The sequence below is a fragment of the Hyphopichia burtonii genome (assembly GCF_001661395.1).
Source record: "Hyphopichia burtonii NRRL Y-1933 unplaced genomic scaffold HYPBUscaffold_2, whole genome shotgun sequence".
Lineage (NCBI taxonomy): Eukaryota > Fungi > Ascomycota > Pichiomycetes > Serinales > Debaryomycetaceae > Hyphopichia > Hyphopichia burtonii.
The window spans coordinates 639,711-652,849 of record NW_017963729.1 but is presented as its reverse complement, the minus strand read 5'-3'; the positions used below and the strand labels follow the sequence as shown (position 1 = coordinate 652,849).

The window sequence follows — 13,139 nt, the reverse complement described above, 5'->3', positions numbered from 1 at the left end:
GCTCTTCGTATATGGTTTTCATATTATTCATTTTCATATTCTAAACTTATTCTTTATACTCATTTACGTACTTCTACGTTTTAAACGATTTCAAGGATAGTCATGGGTTTAGCGGGTACTAAAGTGAAACAAAGATTTGGGCTAGATCCTAGAAATACAAATTGGTCTAATGATACCAACAAATTTGGCCATCAATATTTAGAAAAATTAGGATGGGAACCAGGTAAAGGGCTTGGTTTAGTTCAACATGCAATGACTTCCCATGTCAAAGTCACAATTAAGGATGACAATCTTGGGCTAGGCGCAAAATTAGCCAAAAAGCAAAAGAAAGACGAATTTGATAGTGGTGAGTGTGCCGGTTTGGATGTTTTCCAAAGGATATTGGGAAGATTAAATGGTAAAGAAGATCAAATCAATAGCGAATTAGAGAGACAAAGAAAGGATAACATAATAAATGGGAAATGGGGAATACATTTTGTAAGAGGTGATGTTTTAAGAAGTACATGGGATGCCGATGCAAAGAAGTTGATAGCGTCTCAAGACCTGGGTAAAGAGACTAACACTAAGAAGAGGAGAGGAAGTTTTGATGATCAAGAAATCCCTAAAAAGAGAAGCAAAAAGGAAGATTCAGAGAAAATAAAACAAAAATCTGAAAAGAAGGAAAAAAAGGAAAAGAAAGATAAAACAGAAAAGAAAGAAAAGAAGGAAAAGAAGGAAAAGAAGGAAAAGAAGGAAAAGAAGGACAAGAAGGACAAGAAGGACAAGAAGGAAAAGAAAGAAAAGAAAGGCAAGAAAGAGAAGAAAGAAAAGAAGGATAAAGAAGACAAGAAGGCAAAGAAGGAGGAAATTACTCGTGAAGAAATGTTAAAACCAAAGAGTCAACCTTCAAGAGAAGTAGCCACAAGATTATCAGCACGAGCAAAATGGATCAAACAAAAAAGAGCATCTGTTATGGATGCCAAAGCCCTTAATGAGATCTTCATGGTTGCCAATTAAACAAATGTACACTATATAAATTGCATCTAGAATAATAAAAATATTGTTAAATACAGTTGTATCTATAAAATTCACTACACTCCAAGATTTTATAATTTAACTAGTATATGTATTAAAATCAAAAAAAAAAACTTGTTTATTAGTGAGTTCTAAGAGAATTGAACCACAAATCAAGTATATATATAAGAAAAGACCTTTACAAAAGGGATAAAGAATAAAAAATATAAAACATTTGAAAGAATTAAGTTATAAAAAACTAATTTTTTTTTTTAAAAAGTATTTCTGTTTGTTTAAAAGCTTCCTTAAGCGAAAATGAAGGAAACACCACCAACAAAACAGGTAACCATAGAGGCAACGGCGAATAATTCACCTTTAGAGGCAGGTTTGAAATGAGCGGCACCGGATGATTTACCACTAGAGGTAGAAGAAGAACCAGAACCACCAGAGGAAGAACCAGAACTAGAGTCACCAGAAGAGGAAGAACCAGAGGAGCCAGATTTAGAACCACCTTTAGTAGCTTGAGCAATCTTAGAAGAACAAGATTTAGCGGTGGAAGCACTCTTATTCAAAGAAGCAGAACCTTTGAAAGAACAAGCAGATTTAGATTTACCATTCTTTTCGTAGTATTTATTCAAAATGTAAGATAACTTATCTTTATCAGCACAGTAGGAGAAACCACCGTATTTACCTTTAGCACCATCAGAAGTGATATCGGAACAGTCAATCTTAGAACAGATGTAACCATATAAGTCACCATAATCAGAGTCATCGACATCATCAGCGACAACACAAGATAAAGATTTAGCCATACAATCACAAGCATCTTTATCAGGGGTTGGAGGTAAAGTTTCAGAAGCTTTCCAAGTAGAAGCAGATTTTGGACATTTTAAAGTGGAAGAAGCAGATTTAACTTGAGAAGATTTAGCATAAGAAGGAGAGATTTTATTAATTTCACTAGAGTAATATTTGAAATCATCTAAAGTTTTAACATTTTTACCAGAAGCAGAAACCAAACCATATTCATTTTCTTCTTCAAAGTACATGTAAACAATACCACCAGACCAGACATCAGTCATTTTATCACTGAATAAAGTACCAACTTCGGTGAATTTTCTTGGTCTATCAGCGTTACAACCGTATTCAGAAAAGAAGACTGGGATGGTTAAATTTTTATATTGTTCAGTTCTATCAGCATAACCAGAAGATTTGAAGTTAGAGTTACCACACCATTCATACATGTTAATACCAAAGAAATCAGCACGTTCTTCAATTTCACCACAAGAGAAGTAATCAGCAATGGCAATTCTAGTGTCTTCATCATCATTTGAAGAGTAACCGACTGGGATGGATTTCTTTTTTTCATCTTTAATATATTTCTTAGTATCTCTAATGGCAGCCTTAACAAAAGCAGAAGCATCAGTATTTGATTTATTATTGGTAACTTCATTACCAGCAAAGAAACCTAAGATATTATCATATTTAGAAAACATATCAACAACATCAGTATATCTTTTATATAAATCCAAGTTCCATTCAGGAGAGTTTCTGTTAATAGATTCACTTGGTTCAGATAAATCAGCAATGATATAAATACCAGCATCAGCAAAAGTTTTCATACATTCATCATGATTTTTAGTAGTATTAACAGCATAAATTCTTAAAGTGTTGGTGTTTAATTTTTGCAAGTATTCAACATCTCTTTTACAAGCATCAGCATCAGCCAAAGGATCTTCAAAAGAAGTAGTATCGGTTTGGTTAGCAACATTTTGTTGATAAGCAATACCTCTCATTAAAAATTGAGAACCATTATTCTTAAAGAAAAATTTATTACCAACAACTTCAACTTCGGGAGTTGGAGAATCACCAGCCAAGGCAATTGAACAGAATGAAAAAATCAAACTAGAAACTAATAAACTAAACTTCATTATTATGTTTCCTTTTCTTGTATTTTTGATTAAGCGAACGTAAGAGGGAAGTCCAAAGCGATAGAATAGATCAAAGTGATCGGATTAGCTAAGAAAAGAAATTTAGTGTGCTTAATGAAAAAAGAGAACAAGTCTAAGGACAAGAAGAACAAGACCAACAAGAATTTAGAAAAATCAGGATACCTACTCAATTATATAAGGGTAGAACCACAATTAACACGAAACACGAATAGATATGGTCAAACTACATTATAAAACAAAAAAAAAAAAANAAAAAAAAAAAAAAAACAACATAAAAATAGACTCCAGCTAACGAGGCTATTAGATTCACCATTCACTACAAATCCTATTGGGGCATTACAGTAAACTGTCACCAGCTTATTGTGAGCCCAAAAAGGTTGAAAATTTTGAAAGGAAACTCCAATTGTAACCTTCCCTGGATTTGTTACTGCAAAAAAAAAAAAAAATCAACAAAAAAAAAACAAAAGATGCTGCAAAGGATCGAAACCAGGAACCAGATTCCTTTGTTCTCCTTTGTGTACAGGTTCCCCGGGGGCTTCGCCACTTTGACGTCGAAAGCCTTCAAGACAGTCACCGGACGATCTGCCCAGGAAGAAGAGCAGGAGTAGCTGCTTGACTGGCACCCAGACGGGGCGACGAGGCCGGGGTGGGTGTCAGACACTGGCGAGACGTAGCGAGAGCAGCTGCGAAGGGAGTTGGCTCTGGAGTTCCAGTCAAACGCGAAAATTTCAAGGGTTGTGAACATTTGATGGGGAATTTCATTATAATGAATCAGTAGTCGTCTAGTTGCTTTCCAGTGGCAGTTCAGTAGACTGCGCAGAGCCCAAGGAGATTGGGGATGGAACGCTAGATGGGGTGGTTGGTGCAGCCAGATTCTTTGGTAGGCTTAAGTATGGGGATGTCTGTTTGTGGAAGGCAGCACCATTTTTTGCGACAATTGATTGCAAATAAAACTTGTAGCTCCAGTAGTTGCAGTGGAGGTTTAGTTATACAAAGATGTTGGTTTTCTTACTCTACGTGATTGGACTAGTGATGTCGGAGCATTACGACTCGTATGTGAATCCCAATCCCAGACCTTACGAGCAGTGTAATTCGCAGGATTTGATCAAGTTATCCAGTTGTTGCAATGATATCTTAACCAAGTTGGATTTATGTAAGTCAAACGATTTGGCTTGCGAATGCTGTGCCCTACAGAAATTGGACTCGTCCTGCTTTAAAGTGTGTCCTAACAATCCGTCCAATAACTTTTTAACGGTGTTGTTGAATGATTGTGCTTCATTGAATGATGTAAATGCTTGTAATTTACCGTTCAATAAAGACGATTTTTTTATGGTGGGTGAGACGGAAATGCCCAAATCAAAAGCAAGAGCTGGCTCCTATGATCAATTATCCAATCAATTCACTATAAAATCCAAATTGAAAAAATTCACCGATTCAACTGATGAGATAAAAATAGACTTATTCGAGTATACCGATAATGAAGTTGAACACTCTGCAATTAAAAACATCACCTTTTCCAATTCAACAAACGTTATAAACGTTTCTAATATATCAAACGTTTCTAATCAAACAACCGTTTCTGGGTATTGTACGTATTCTCATCCCTTTATCCCTTTGCTTTCGCCTACTAATTTTTAAAATAGCTCAATCCTCTGCTAACCATTTGATACCTTGGTTTATCCCGTTGTTTGTCATCGTGTGTTTGATTGTTTAGTCATTTCGTCAATAGGGTGTCTAATACTTCTATGCATATGAGCCTTATACTTCTCAAACACGATTTTTTTTTTTTTTTTTTCGTTTTTCGTTTTTTGCATTCTCTTTTCTTTTTCAATTCTAATACACGATTTTTATTCATTTATTTTATATTGCTATACTACTAAACTAATCTTCGTGAGTTTCATAAATCCAATCTAATGTATGTTTAATACCAGTTTCTAAATCAACCGCAGGTTCGTACCCTAATATCTCTTTGGCCCTAGTAATATCGTGGTAACGGTATGCACAAGTAACCCGAACTCTAAATGGAGTTAATCCAGCTTCTTTATTTAATAAATTAGAAAAAAATTGCGATAAGTATCCAGCTACTAAAGCAACCGGCCTGGATAAGACAATGTTTCTGTCAACAATATGGCCATCGGCTTTCCATACGGTACGAGCCAAGGTCCAAAAATATGTAGGACAATCATTTGTAATGAAAAAAGTCTGCCCTTCAACTTCTGAAGATGTTTTGGCATCTAAAATCTTATCTGCTGCCAAAATATGGGAATCAGCTACATTTCCAACGTAAGTCCAATCAAATAAATTATTATTATCACCAACTTGAAATTTGGATTGTCCTAATTTGGCTGCTGCCCTTAAACCTGGAACCAATTGTCGATCTCCAGGCCCAAAGATTCCTGCTGGTCTTAAACAAACAGTTTTGAAATCACTAGAATTACTTTCCATAACCGCAGTTTCTGCAATAGCCTTGGTTTCATTATATCCATCCATATGTACTTCGGGATATGGCCAGGTCTCATTCCCATTCATAACGTCTTGTCCGTTAAATATAACCCCGGCCGATGAAGTATACACCAATGCTTTCACTTGTGCTTGTTTGGCAACTTTAATTAAAGTCTTAGTACCCACAACATTAACTTTCTCATAAATCGCTTGTCCCATCCCATGAATTGGTGAAGCAGAATGAATAATAACATCACATTTAGATCTTTCGATCGCTTTCAAAATATCTTCCTCTTTAGTAAGATCCCCTTGATGAAACTCTACTTGTTCCCTATCAAATGTAAAATACTTTGAAAGTTTTTCTGGTAATGGACGAATATCAAATACGTGGATCTTGGTATTTGGTTTATGATGATAAAATTGTTGGATTAAATGTAATCCCAAAAAACCAGCACCCCCGATCAAAAGAACTGATCTTAATGGATCTTCACCGCTCATCTTTTCTTCAACTAGATACTTTCTTATTGAAAAGATATATGGTTAGGTGATCCTTTGATGGAAAGTTTTTAATTTTTCACGTTTGTTCGCAGCTCGTTTAGTTTTTTCTCGCTTCGTATACAATTGAGTATGAGACTAATATTACATTATATATATATATATATATATATGGAAGAGGTTAAAATTCAAATGAATTTTTGTACTTTTCCACTTGTTCGATATCCAAGCTAACGGGGACTGTTTCAATTTCAGGAAATTCAAAATGTTCAGCACTGGTTCCATTTAATACAGGCTTGCTTGGGCCATTTGCAGAACCATTGGTGGATACTTTACCAAATGGTGTTGTAGATTCGTTATCATTAATTTTGAATTTAGATTCGGTTTCATTGCCATTAGAGTGCACAATTCCATTGGGCTTGCTGATTTCTGTAGGTTCGTTGGCCTCTGTAGGTTCGTTGGTTTCTGTAGGTTTGTTGCTTTCTGTAGACTTGTTGGTTTCTGTAGACTTGTTGGTTTCCGCAGACTTGTTGGTTTCTGTAGACTTGTTGGTTTCCGTAGGTTTGGTGAAATTACCGAAATTGAAGACGGGTTGTGGTTTAGGGTTACTTTCGGTGGTTTTCCCATTTGATGGAGGGGCGAATTTGAATTTGGGTTCGTTAGATGCAGATGCTGTTGGGTTTTTATCTTTAGTGGTAGGTTTTGATGCAAATAAATTGAATTCAGATGATTTGGAGTCTGGTTTTTCGTCTTTTGCATCATTTTTAGTGGGCAATTCCTCAGCTTTATTAAAAGAAACGGTTTTACTAATGTCATCAGCTGTCATCACATTAGTATTAGTATCGTTGATAGAGTCATTGATTTTAGTAGTGTCACCATTAGCTCTCTTTTTAGTAGGAGTAGAACTAATATTTTGAGAAAATTCTGAACGATCTTCTTGATTTTTACGTTTTCTTATAGACAGATGACCAGAATAAGGATTTGAAAACTTCTTCATTGAATTGTCCACTTCACTATTCTCACTCACTTCACTGACGTTACCATCTAATATATTCAATAAAGTATTGGCAGTATTACTTAAGTTTTTGCTATTATTATTAGGATTAAGGAATGACGAATTGGTGGTACTATTTGGCAGGATTCTAAGTGGTCTTTTAGGCTTGGAAAATGATGGCGCCTTGATTCTAGTTCTATATGGGGATGGTAACCCGGAAAACTGGTACACTCTTTTCACTGAAGGAACATCCTTGATGGTAAGACTATCATTAACTGAATGATAAACTGGTTTATACTCAGGAGTAGAGAGAATCCCCGATACGTCGTGACCATCAGTACTTTTAAGAGTTGTTTGATTATATGGAGTGATGGCGAAATTATGCGGTTCACTTTTGAGAACTGATTCATTTGTTTGATTATGATTAGTTGATTCAGATGCTGGTTCAAATGGTTTATCCTTACTACGATATATCACACTAGTATTAGGAGTATTATTTTCAGAACGAACTTTAGATAGCAACGATACCACTCCTTCATATTCAACTTCAGTTAATGGTTTATCACCTTTCTCTTGGAAAAAACTAGATAAAACCTTATTGGGTGTCTCGAGAGCTGGTTGAAGTTTCAATTGATTATTCCCTTCAACTTTCGATGGTGTCTGAAACAACGATGTGTCCGGCTCTGGAAAGGTAAATGGCTTAAGTGACTGCGCTGGAGAAACTGTATTAGATGCTTCAGTGCTGTTTTCAGTATTATTCCACATGCTGGGAGCAAAGAACAGCTTAACCTTGGAAAATAACCCTCCCCCATTCTTTCTGGAGTACGGAGTCGAGTTCTCACGCGCCTTTTCTCTATACGATGATTTAAACACCCTTCTATTATCCATATTGGATCCTGCTGGTCTTGATTAGTCGTGATCTCAGTGATGAAGCACTTGAAACAAGTTTCGATGATGAAAAAAACCAAAAAAACTTGAAAAAACAAAAATTAAAGGCGGTCACGTGACGCGCGAGCAAAAAATCGAAATACTGCACATAAAGAAAAACCCCATCACTTTGAAAAAAAGATCAGTATCAACAAATCGAATCAGCTACACATCAACATAGATAAAATTGTTGCCGCCCTAAGAATCGCCCGGGCGCTTAAGTTTATATGGGTCTAAAGTCAAACCAGAAGGTCATTTACGTCGACACATTAACAATCGAAGGTGGACTACCCGATAGTTGTGGAGATAATTCAATTTAAAGCTGAGGACTCGACGCGTCTTATCAAAATAAAGTAATTTTGAAGATCGCAGTATTAGTCGGGCACCTACTCGAAGTCTAAGATGCTGCAATGCGTTCCTGATTCCGAAGACGAAGGTATTGGTGTCATCTCTGAAGAGTCAATCAACACTCGAAGATTGGCACAAAACATATCCCTTTTACCAGATAATATACGGCAGAGTATAATCAACCAAATTGGTGTTTCCAAGTATTCTCATTTATATAAACCGCCAGAGGCCAAGGCTGAGTCAGACTCAGAAATCGTCAGTTCCTCACAAGAATCCAACATTGATCTTATAGATATTCCAAGTTTGATCAAAAATGGGCCCCAGTCGCTTGCTTTTTCAAAAAAATCAAATAATAGAGACCAGCATGTGCCCAACGATTCCATTGCCCATGAGCCTGAGATTAGGAATCGAGAATTAGCCCAAGAAGCCGAAGACGCTGAAAACCTACAGACTTTTTTAGAAGCAAATCAATTCATCAATACTTCGAGGAGGGGACTACGAAAACGAAATTTCGCCAGCACTCATCCATACTTAACTGACCAGGCCCAATATTTAGGGTTATGCAAACCTCAACAATTGAACAACCTATATGAAGAAACACCAGATATAGAAAAGATTGTAAAGTACCTCAATAGTGCATATTTACAACGAAAGAAGCAAAACCCCCACGAATATAGATTTAAAGCCAAAAATTTTTACTCATTTTTGGGGAAAGGCTCAAGAAGAAATAAGCAAGATAGCTCCCAAGCGATACCAACGCAAAATCGAGAGGATTCACAATCGCAATCACAATCGCAATCGCAATCACAAAACGCCATTGCTTCTTATGACGACCCAGCTCTATCGGCCGATGATAATAACTATTTATCTTCCGATTCAGATCTCTCAAATGATGACTTACTACCTCTTCCAAAGCACCCATCTCCGCTAAAAAGTCAAAGCAACCAAGATGACTTTGCGTTCAATGAGCCGCGATCTGACCGTCAACGTCCCTCAATTCTCGACTTGAATGAATCGTCTACTGATAGTGATGAAAACGATATTGGGGAAGGTTCACAGGCAGTTGAAGAAGCAATGGTAAGAGTAGGAGGTAGATATCGTAAGTTGAAGAGTGTTTTACATGGTGCATTACCAGAATCTGCCAAAAGACTCGAAATGTGGAAACCTAAATCTAAATCTAAAAGAAAGTCTCCATTAAGAGTTTCTGATCATCGGAAAGGTTTAGCTGTTAAAAAGTATGGGTCATCAAGGAACCAAAATAACGAATTAGAGCAAGAATTAAAGACGTTCGTTGATGACCAAACCTATTATGACGTGGATACATCAGTTTATCAATCAACATTACCCTTTGAAAATTCTGCAGATATCTACCACCGAACTTCATCAGAATTTGGCCCCGAAAATGGAAACCACAATTTGGTATTTAGTAATCTGAGTGATTCAGAGTCAGAACCCGAACGACTTTTTTCAGAGACCTTCAATAGATCTGCGGAGACCACAAATATAAACTATGAATCAGATATCCAGGAAACTCACTCAAACTTCCTAGTTGAAGATTTAGTTGACAGTGATAATTCCTTGATAGAAGAAGACCACATCGACCCCCTTTTCGCTTATACTGCCTCGAAACCAAAACTTAAATCTAAACCTAAAACTTATAAAAACGGAAGAAACACTCATCAAGAAAATCTAACCAAAACTTCAATTACAAACCAGCCCAAAAGTAGTAACACAACCACCAGTTCGAGGACCAATGGACACAGAAAGAAAAAGCATAAAACATTGGACACTTTTGGTAATCTCCAAAAAAAGAGGATAACGAAACCTTTGAAAAGAAAAGCTTTAAGCGTAATCGCTAACCACAACCAAAAGAAACAGCCAAAAATAATGCCTGAACCAAAAAATACTGCAAAAAATCCAATGGAGATGCTTCTGAATAGCTATTACTTTAGAAGAGATCCCACCATGTTCACAACAGTTTTCGAAGCAGAGAAAGAACCCAAATTTGTAAAATCACATTTTCCTAATTTCGATAAGTCAAAGCTCAGTTTTCCACATTCTTCGAATTTTTTGGACTTACAGTATGGTGACAGATTTCCAAGTGATTCCATTTTGCAAGTAATCGACATTGAAAAGGTAAATGCAATACCCTATGGGCAAGATTTTTCTTTTTTAGGAGACCTGGTGTTTTTCGACTTATTCGGACACTCGTACTCATTTCTTTTAGTTAACAAGACATCTGCCAACGAAAACTGTGAGAGGTATTTCTACCATCTTCGTAAGGTTTTATTTGATCCTCGAGTTGACGGCCTGGAAAACTTAACTCGTGAAATATATCAATCTGTCAAAGGAATGTTGAAATGGCTTTTAATTTTACAAGAAAGACCGAGTGACAAGTCTTGGAGATGCTTACAAAATATCCTTAACGAATATTCTAAATTTAAACAATCAGGATCCGTGATCAAGTCGATGATTTTTCATCCTCATATGATTTTAATTTACCATGTTTTTAGAAAGCTACATGAGAGCACCACGTCCGAAGCATTGGCCGATTTACCTACGGAAACTTATCGAATTGATTACTGGTGTAACTTTTTGCAGTTTTTTGATTTGGATGACTTGAAAGCTATTCATTCCGGCAGCGAGGGAAACAATTTATATCTATTAGAATCCCTTTATTGTATCTATTTGCTACTGAAAGAAAAGTCGAATTGTTGGTGGCCCTCAATTAATGAGGCCTTATGGCGAGTCGTATCTTTAAAAGCTCAAGATGGTCAATTATTAAGTATTTTTTATATACTTGCAACCATGATACCAAATAAGTACGTTGGTTGGCAGTGTTTTCAAGGATGGTATTTGAAATTTCAAGATACTGACGAATCAGATAACCATAATGATTTTTTGGATATAATCTATCTTTTGAATCAAAGGCTAGGTTGGGGATTAGAGGAGAAGCTAGTTACCAATATTTATTCTGTGATCACGAAGCGAAAATTTGCCAACTTTTCGGATGAACCAAATTCTTATGAAATTATCGGGCAAATTAGAACTAGAGATGACATTCCAGATAATTGTTTCTTTGACCGATTTATGCAATTCCTATACTTTTATGTATCCGGTCTCCCAGTAGATTTCAACAAAAAGAGACTTATTAGTAAATTGATTACTTCAAGCCAATATCATTATGAAGAAGGAAGAACTCACTTTGCTATGTACGTCAACAGAATGAACCTTGTATTACTTCTCTCTCAGATTTCAGATCTTGATTTGAATAACCAGTTTGACAATTTATTAGAACAAGTATCCAGTTCAGGTGATGTAAAGATCTACGAACAAGCACTAAAGGGTTTACTAAGCTATAGTGATATAGCATTGAATAAGACATCAAGACTTCCCTCTACGGGATACTCAATATTTTTCAACATCATCCTCAAGAATTATAATTCTGTTATGGGAGTTCAAAAACTCTGGAGAAAGTTTTCACGAAGATTAGAAATTCAGTTCGCCCAAACCCAAAACTTGGACCTAACATTCGAGTTCTTCTCCTTCATAATGGATATTGATTTTAAAAAAATGCCTGAAGAAGTCGCCTTATTTACAGTGAAAACTTCCCTTCTGATTCTAAACCTTTTAATAAAATCGAAGGAGGTACTTTCCAAGTCACATCTCACAACTTTAAAAGTTATCGAAGAAAAAATTATATCTCTTGCTAATTTTCAAATGGGGAGATTTCCAATTCCAAATGATTTGACAGAGTCCCGTGTCGTGACATTGGTAGAATGTTGTATCCAAGTTTGGAATCGAAGTACGTTTTTATCCCGTGAATCAAATTGGAATACAATATTGTTACAAAAGTTTCCATATTTAGGTAATCAACTTTCAAGAGAGAGGTTCATTCTTTACTTGTACAATGATTTACTTTCTTTTGTTAACCTCAGGGAACATATTGAAACAATAACCGTAATTGTCTTGAAGGACCTTGCTTGTCACGAGTCATCACCATACCTTCTTCCGATGATCTCCCTGTTGAACAAGAATCATTATGGAGTCTTTACTTTGAAAAATATGTATATTCCCTGGAGTTTAACGCCAAAACAAATTCAATTATTCAAAACCCAAATTATGTCAAATATTATTTTGAACATTAAGAACGATGCAATCTCGAATCAAAAAGCGAAAGCCATCTATCTACTGGAATTAGTTGATTCTATTGATAAAGGATATACTCATTTTTTTCTCGATGAATCATATGTTGAATTTTGCAAGCAAACTGTGGAGTCAATTTATAAGAACTGCAAGCAGTTTATACATAAAACGGATAAGTTTTGGAATTTGTCTTCGAAATTGGGATTCTCATACAATTCTAACGAAATTAAGTGGAGGTCTACAAACTCATTAGAGAAATTAGCGATAGTTCATCGGGAATTCCTTACATCATTGCATTTTAAAAAAGATTATAAGTGTATTCTCAAGCAATATCTAACCCCCGAATTCAATCATGTTATGTTTCAACTATTTTTTATTTATTTGAAGGCCCTCAATTCACAAAAAGGAGAGCAATGGGCATTGATGTCTTATTATTTGGAATTTATTCAAGAAATGTATTGTTGCACGAAAATTAATGTTACAGATAATGCACATAGAATATTTTTGCAACAATTAGTAATCCTACCATACATCAGATTGGAAAATGCATCCAATGCTAACTACGAGATTTACCAATGGAAGGTCATGAGGTCCACTTTTCAAATACTACACAGTTGTACCCTAATTTTTGATGGTTACCGTGATAAATCTTGGATCTTGAACTTAGTCGAGGAAACAGTTTCAGTTTTCAAGGGCGAATTCGAACCTAAAATAGACCTTCCATATACCACATATTCATTATATGACATCTGCACACCGAATAGCGTTACTTACCATCCACAAACAGAGTTTCTTGATGAAGATGTTGCTTTGGCCAAAGAAGAAGCAATGAAGAGCTTGCTGAG

At 35.8% G+C, this 13,139-nt stretch overlaps 6 protein-coding genes across 6 annotated transcripts; 3 read left to right on the top strand and 3 right to left on the bottom strand.

The window, feature by feature from the left end:
• Window positions 1-66: 66 nt before the first annotated feature.
• HYPBUDRAFT_134964 (telomerase inhibitor) lies at window positions 67-1,044 on the top strand. The gene has a single exon (XM_020219556.1). The coding sequence runs from the start codon at window positions 103-105 to the stop codon at window positions 994-996; it is 894 nt and encodes a 297-aa protein (XP_020077680.1). The 5' UTR covers window positions 67-102; the 3' UTR covers window positions 997-1,044.
• Window positions 1,045-1,284: 240 nt separating this feature from the next.
• Window positions 1,285-2,921, bottom strand: PHR1 (Phr1p; the record flags this gene model as incomplete). The annotated part of the gene is made up of 1 exon (XM_020219231.1): window positions 1,285-2,921. The coding sequence occupies one exon, from the start codon at window positions 2,919-2,921 to the stop codon at window positions 1,299-1,301; it is 1,623 nt and encodes a 540-aa protein (XP_020077679.1). The 3' UTR covers window positions 1,285-1,298.
• A 1,017-nt stretch (window positions 2,922-3,938) lies between these two features.
• PGA43 (Pga43p) lies at window positions 3,939-4,580 on the top strand (the record flags this gene model as incomplete). Its single annotated transcript, XM_020223446.1, has 1 exon — window positions 3,939-4,580. One exon carries the CDS (start codon window positions 3,939-3,941, stop codon window positions 4,578-4,580), a length of 642 nt encoding a protein of 213 aa, XP_020077678.1.
• Window positions 4,581-4,781: 201 nt separating this feature from the next.
• On the bottom strand, window positions 4,782-5,882 carry ERG26 (sterol-4-alpha-carboxylate 3-dehydrogenase (decarboxylating); the record flags this gene model as incomplete). The annotated part of the gene is made up of 1 exon (XM_020219555.1): window positions 4,782-5,882. One exon carries the CDS (start codon window positions 5,880-5,882, stop codon window positions 4,824-4,826), a length of 1,059 nt encoding a protein of 352 aa, XP_020077677.1. The 3' UTR covers window positions 4,782-4,823.
• A 130-nt stretch (window positions 5,883-6,012) lies between these two features.
• NUP60 (FG-nucleoporin) lies at window positions 6,013-7,798 on the bottom strand. Its single transcript, XM_020220797.1, has one exon. It carries the CDS (start codon window positions 7,759-7,761, stop codon window positions 6,061-6,063), a length of 1,701 nt encoding a protein of 566 aa, XP_020077676.1. The 5' UTR covers window positions 7,762-7,798; the 3' UTR covers window positions 6,013-6,060.
• A 416-nt stretch (window positions 7,799-8,214) lies between these two features.
• On the top strand, window positions 8,215-13,062 carry MMS22 (Mms22p; the record flags this gene model as incomplete). Its single annotated transcript, XM_020223953.1, has 1 exon — window positions 8,215-13,062. A coding segment is annotated over one exon (4,848 nt), but the record flags the coding sequence as incomplete, so codon positions are not given.
• Window positions 13,063-13,139: the final 77 nt, after the last annotated feature.